Source organism: Primulina huaijiensis, chromosome 2, assembly GCF_012295235.1.
Source record: "Primulina huaijiensis isolate GDHJ02 chromosome 2, ASM1229523v2, whole genome shotgun sequence".
Lineage (NCBI taxonomy): Eukaryota > Viridiplantae > Streptophyta > Magnoliopsida > Lamiales > Gesneriaceae > Primulina > Primulina huaijiensis.
Genome location: NC_133307.1, coordinates 28556948 through 28562577, shown reverse-complemented (window position 1 = coordinate 28562577; position 5630 = coordinate 28556948). Strand labels below are relative to the sequence as shown.

Sequence of the window (5630 nt, the reverse complement as noted above, 5' to 3'; positions counted from 1 at the left end):
AGAAAATGATGTGTGGAAAAAAAATTGTAGAAATTTATTGTTTTTTAAATGTATATATAAGTTAAAATTGGAACATTCTCGGTTTTGTACATATTGGCATTTTTGATAAATTTAAGAAACAATCTAGAGGTTGGCTAAACCATGGTATGAAAATACTAATAAAGTCTAATTGTAGTAGTAGATTGATAAATTACATATTTTATGTCTAATGTTATCAAATAACACATATTTAAGAAGCACAAAACTCTTATTTATGCTCGTACGATCACAAGAGTATCTCATTCCTTGTTTCAACCTGCGGAGCCGAACTTGAAAAAATAAAAGCCCATTATAACGTGTATTAGATTTTAGTATATTCACTTGTATTGAAATATATAAATTTAACGTATCATAAATAAAAATAGGTAGAAAATCTCACTATATCATTTTATATTATTAAAACGAAACAATTGGCTAAAATATTTATATTTTATTAAAGTTGGATTTTTTTTAAAAACAGAGGCCAAATATAAGGCGTAGGTGAATGTAAGCAATAATACGATTGAATAAGCTTTTTCATATATCGGTTTTTCTTGAGCCTATCTATAATGCAAATGTCATATATATGATTTATTGATTAAGCTTAGAAATCCCCGAAATTCATCAGTTATTAGTTAGGTCATTAATAATTTGGTAAGTTAGAGCCTAAAATTATTGAGAATACATAAATTAAGTACGAAAAAATGTTATGCAAATAACATGTCATAAAGTTATTTATGAATTACAAGAGGGAAAAGGTTACTAAGTGTAAAAAATAAAGTTAACACAACTTTTCTAGATGAAGAATCTATAGAATATATTTTATAATTGCTAGTAGGTCAATGTAAATGTTTCTGAAATAAACGATTCCAAAAAATAAGATAGTTGTTCTAGTATCTGTTTAATTTACATACTGTGTTTGACGAATAACGTTGACATCTAGCACTTTTTCAATATCGGCTGCGTAGTCTAGTAGAAGAGAAAGCTTTGACTCCATCTTCAGCGCTCTTTGTAAGAGGATGACTCATACTGGATTCGAGTAAAATCTTTTTATTAGTTCTTCATCTTCTTTCAGAAAGAGAATTGTAATAACAGAAAGAAGATAATTGTAATAACGTTGAGTGCAGTCGATACAATCACAGCACGAGGTGTTTTCCATTGGAGTTGATTTAGAAGACGTATGTTTTGCTCCAGAAAGGAAAGTATTGAAATGTTAAGGTAAGTACTTGCAAGCTAGTTGATGGTAGATAAATTCATATATATCATGTGGAAGAAGGTGAGTCATAGATGGGGTATGACACTTGGTTTGATTATTTTTGGCCACCTCAATATAAGCAACTTAAATGTTTTACATTATTGACAAGTGTAAGGGCATAAATGTTTTTTTTGTAATATAACCAGTGGTTATTATATTATTGAGTATATTTAAAGCCTCTTTTAGGTTTTTCTCTTGTATTATTTAAACATATACCTCGTTTTTCATTATTTAGTCCATATTTTGTATTTGTAAGTATGCATTTTTCCCTGAGCAAAATGTTTTAGAATGAATATTACCAAAGTTCCTTATTTTGCTTAGTTTAGAGTAATAATATAACAGTTGTTAGTTGTAAGTTAGCAATAAAAAAACGATATCGTATAAATAAGTAGAAAGGCCTTAGATATAATTTATTATAGCATGAAATTGTTTACTGGATATTGCATGGGTTTTTTTTTTATTATATGTTGTATTTATTTTTGTAGTGCGTACATTTCTTTATGACGCAGCATCATTGTTATTTTATAACAGCAAGTAATTCAAAATGTCTGATCTTAATATTGCTCGGTGCGTTGGTTTATGGAATTCTTAAATAACGGTAAATACGACACAATTTTGTAAAAAAAGAAACACGCAATAATGATCTATAACCTATAATTTGACACCACAAAAGCTAGTAGGGAAAATATGCCAACACTAATAAGGATGGGATGAGAAAACCACGGGTGCAGTAATAAACCAAGAAAACTAAAGGGTAAACTAATAAAACAACAAAGAAATAGCAAACCTGTATACAGCACGAGAGGACGAGCTTGCCATAGGGGTAAGATGCGGGGGCCTCGTAATAGGAACAGTTCGCCTATATATACAACATAAATATATTCAGGAGCAGAACAACAGCATACTTTAAAGGTCAGTATGGGGATAAACAACTCAAAACAAGTAGGACGTGCCTAATAGAAAGTAAGAAGCAAAGCAGCTCAAAGGAATTTCAGAGCAATCTTCAATTGCCGTGGCGAAGATGTGCCAAATTATTTTCTTTAGTAGCTCAATTAAAAACCAAAAGCCGCAGCAAGGAGAAACTAACAACAAGGGAAAAACAAAGACCCACTAAAAAGGCACAAGGTAAAATACTTCAAGATAAGGTGAGCAAGTAACGATAAGTGTAGTCTAGACGGAGAGGGAAAGGAAAAAACAACAAGGACGAACAGGACCGAGGAGAAAACACAGTTGATCTATAATAAAGGAGAAGCAAGTGCGGCCCGCGCGAGAAGGGGGGAAACCAAAGAAACTCTACAAAGAAGCTTTGGAAACGAAGCCAAAATGAGGCATTACGGGTAACCGAATGACACGCACCAAGCCGTCTAACGTAGCTACAGAAAGGAAGAAAAACATGGGGAAAAGCATAAACTAAGCGGAAGTGAACCAAAGGGATCAATGTAGCTGAAAGAAGGCAAAAAAAACAGGAAGAACAACATAATCAGAGCAGGGCAACATAAAATAATCAAGGCCAAAGAGAAGAAAAGAGATAACTCACCGGGTGTCGTTTTTTGCCCGTTGGGCGTGAAGATCGGGCGGAACACGAAGCCTTAAAGGAGAAAGTAGCACAAAAAGATGGAGAGTTTGGGATAACCGAACAACAAATGCAACCAACAGAGGAAAACAAGAAATCAGGAAGAAGTAGGGGAGGAATGAAGATGCTGACACGACGCTGAAAGAAGGCAAAAAAACAAGGTGAACAACCTAATCAGAGCAAGACAACACAAAATAATCAAGGCCAAAGAGAAGGAAAGAGGTAACTCACCGGTTGTCGTTGTCTGCCTGTTGGGCGTGAAGTTCGGGCGGAGCACGAAGACTTGAAGGAGGAAGGAGCACAAAAAGATGGAGAGTTGGGGAAAGCCGAAAAACAAATGCAACCAACAGAGAAGAACAGGAAAGCAGGAAGAAATCGGGGAGGAAGGAGGATGCTCGTACGACGCGTGGTAGGGCGATGCATCTCGTAATGACAGCACACACTATTGATTATCGGCGCAAGAAACACACAACACGTGTTATGGCTCTTAACCGGCAACCGGGAGAAAACTGGCCAAATACAACTTATTGCCACTTTCATATAAGTAGAAGTAGATATATTGTATACAGACAAATATAATTTCACAATCATAAATTTTAAAATTTTATTATTTTCGGCCTTTACTTAATTTTTTTATTTTTTTTAATCTACAGCCGATTTTAAAATTACAGGTAAAAAAGTGTTCCTACCAATATCCTTTCTCACTTCTGTCGAAGCATCGATGAATAGAGTTGACAATTAATTGTCGTTTACATTACCAATTAATCGAATTATTAAAGATTAAACCAAATAAACTTAAAAAAAAAAATCATTAGACTCACTAATGTTAAAACATGCCAATATAACAATTTCTAAAAAAAATGTAAAAACATAGAAATTCTAACGTTCTATTGCTTCGATTTGATCAATTTTGAGAAGAAATAATCGAACTGAACTGGTTAAACTGATATTTTTCGAATTCAAAAAATCAATTTATCGGATGCCGATCAATCTTTATATTCCAAATTTTATAGCCAATATTATCTTTGATGATTATTTCATATTTTCTTATTTATTTATCATGATATAATGCTGCGGACTACAAAACCTAAATAATTCCAGCCAAGCATGTGCAATTTCAAGAACGAATAATTTAATACGAATTGTATTGAAATCATCGTCTGTACCAACCAACCTTTTGCTTTGCGACTTCCATCGATGCTGCAGCCTTGCATCCAACCTCTTCTTCGCCTCCCTCGCTTCCCCGCCAAGCTCGCTCTCGTCAAACAATGCCTGCTTCGCCGGATTCCGCTGCAGATTGAGTCCAAAACAGAAGAAGATACAACATAACTATTATATGCATAATAGATTGGATTGGATTGGAATTATCCGATGATTAATACCATGAAAGAGGCTGAAGTAAGAGAAGAGCGCCTCATGGAGAAGCCAACGTAGGAAGTTGTCGACAGGAGTGATTCGGAGCTCTGGTGGCATTTTCTTCTTCTTGCAGCTTCGACTCCAGGTAGCATGCCTGCCATTTAATTGATGGATGGATTCTTGCTAAGAAAATTAATATTTTGTTTCTGGGAATTGAAGTTAGGCGAAATATAGGCTTTTGATAGTGTTGAATATTATTTCTTTCGATCCATTGAAATTATTATGGGGGGAAGAGTAGTGATATATATGTACACTGATATAGGGGGGGGGGGGCGGGGTAAGAAGGTTCCTCGAAAGTGTGGTGTGGTGGAATAATTTAGGAGGATATGCATCATATATGGACACTTCGTATAACATGTTATCGGACACTATTTGTAATATGTGATGTCCCTATTATTATATGGGTTATAAAAATATATTTGGAGTGACTGAATTGTAATGGACAATTTTCATAAAATCATGACGAAAACAAAGTAGTTGTTACAAGATTCTATTGTACAATCATGCTTGTACAGTCTTGGAATTGGGACATGACACGATGTCCGACAATATAATGATTATACATATCATAACATAATTTATTTAAAATATTTAATATATATTAAAAAAATTTGTTGTTTTTTGTGGCTTAGAAAAACTAACAGATTTAAAAAGAGTTTTTTTCTCTCTAGGATCTGCGTAGCCTAATTAGGGTTGGTCTCCTGCTTTTGCAGACTTGATTCCTATGAACATTTTATGTACCATGTGTTGCCATGTTGGTTTCATAAAATTATAACGAAAAACGAAAACGAAATAGTTATTATAAAAGTATTGTGTAGTTACGTTTTTTAAATATATATTAAAAATTTTTTTTTTTGTGGCTTAGAAAAACTAAAAGATTTGAAATATAATAATCTCTGTTCACTTTTCATGTATCTATCTAATTTGTTTTCCATAACCAAACAATTACGTACATACAATTTCCGGCAACTGCTATAAAAATAGATTTTTAATCTACAATAACATAATAAGTAGCAATCTTATTATATAATTTATATGTGTGCCCCGATCGATGCTAAAATCAAAGTGCTGTCGTGTGAAAATTAAATAAATATATTTAACAAAATGGGACATATTAAATTAATAGGCTCAAAGTTCATGCATTAACCTTTTGCAAAAATAAATCCCAACAAAATAAATACGTTACATTCTCTAACTATCTAAACAAGGTGAGAGAAATCCTTCGAAACGTGGTATTAGGATAACTCAACATCCCACGATTCTCCACTTTCGACCCCCAATATTAAATACTTCCAAACTCGTTAATCCTTTGCCTTACCTATTATATGTTCGCAAATAAACCCAAAAAAAAAAAAAAAAAAAAAAAAA

The 5630-nt window shown here is 33.3% G+C and overlaps 2 protein-coding genes across 3 annotated transcripts in view; both read right to left on the bottom strand.

The window, feature by feature from the left end:
• LOC140971334 (uncharacterized) overlaps positions 1-4096 on the bottom strand; it is a 16213-nt gene extending 12117 nt beyond the window's left edge. The window contains exon 1 of the mRNA XM_073433555.1: positions 4021-4096. Within this exon, the coding sequence (XP_073289656.1) occupies positions 4021-4041 (21 nt within the window). The 5' untranslated portion in view covers positions 4042-4096. The remainder of the gene's footprint in view (positions 1-4020) is intronic.
• Positions 105-3356, bottom strand: LOC140961209 (uncharacterized). Of its 2 annotated transcripts, XR_012172307.1 has the most exons (5): positions 3078-3356; positions 2811-2984; positions 2061-2132; positions 933-1047; positions 105-308 (listed from the first exon to the last, which is right to left on the bottom strand). XR_012172307.1 is itself a non-coding variant. In XM_073419581.1 (4 exons), the coding sequence occupies exons 1-4, from the start codon at positions 3267-3269 to the stop codon at positions 1018-1020; spliced, it is 468 nt and encodes a 155-aa protein (XP_073275682.1). In that variant the 5' UTR covers positions 3270-3356; the 3' UTR covers positions 651-1017. The 2 variants fall into 2 exon arrangements, 1 of the variants encoding a protein (XP_073275682.1); XM_073419581.1 differs by lacking the exon at positions 105-308 and having other exon boundaries at positions 651-1047.
• Positions 4097-5630: the final 1534 nt, after the last annotated feature.

Bases quoted from the DNA above. Each gene is read 5' to 3' on its own strand.
- LOC140961209 (XM_073419581.1), bottom strand. From the start codon at position 3,269: ATGCATCGCCCTACCACGCGTCGTACGAGCATCCTCCTTCCTCCCCGA. The intron at 2,985-3,077 runs GTGAGTTACCTC...GCCTTCTTTCAG, and splicing joins CAGGCAGACAACGACAACCG to CGTCGTGTCAGCATCTTCAT. The intron at 2,133-2,810 runs GTGAGTTATCTC...TTGTATATATAG, and splicing joins CGGGCAAAAAACGACACCCG to GCGAACTGTTCCTATTACGA.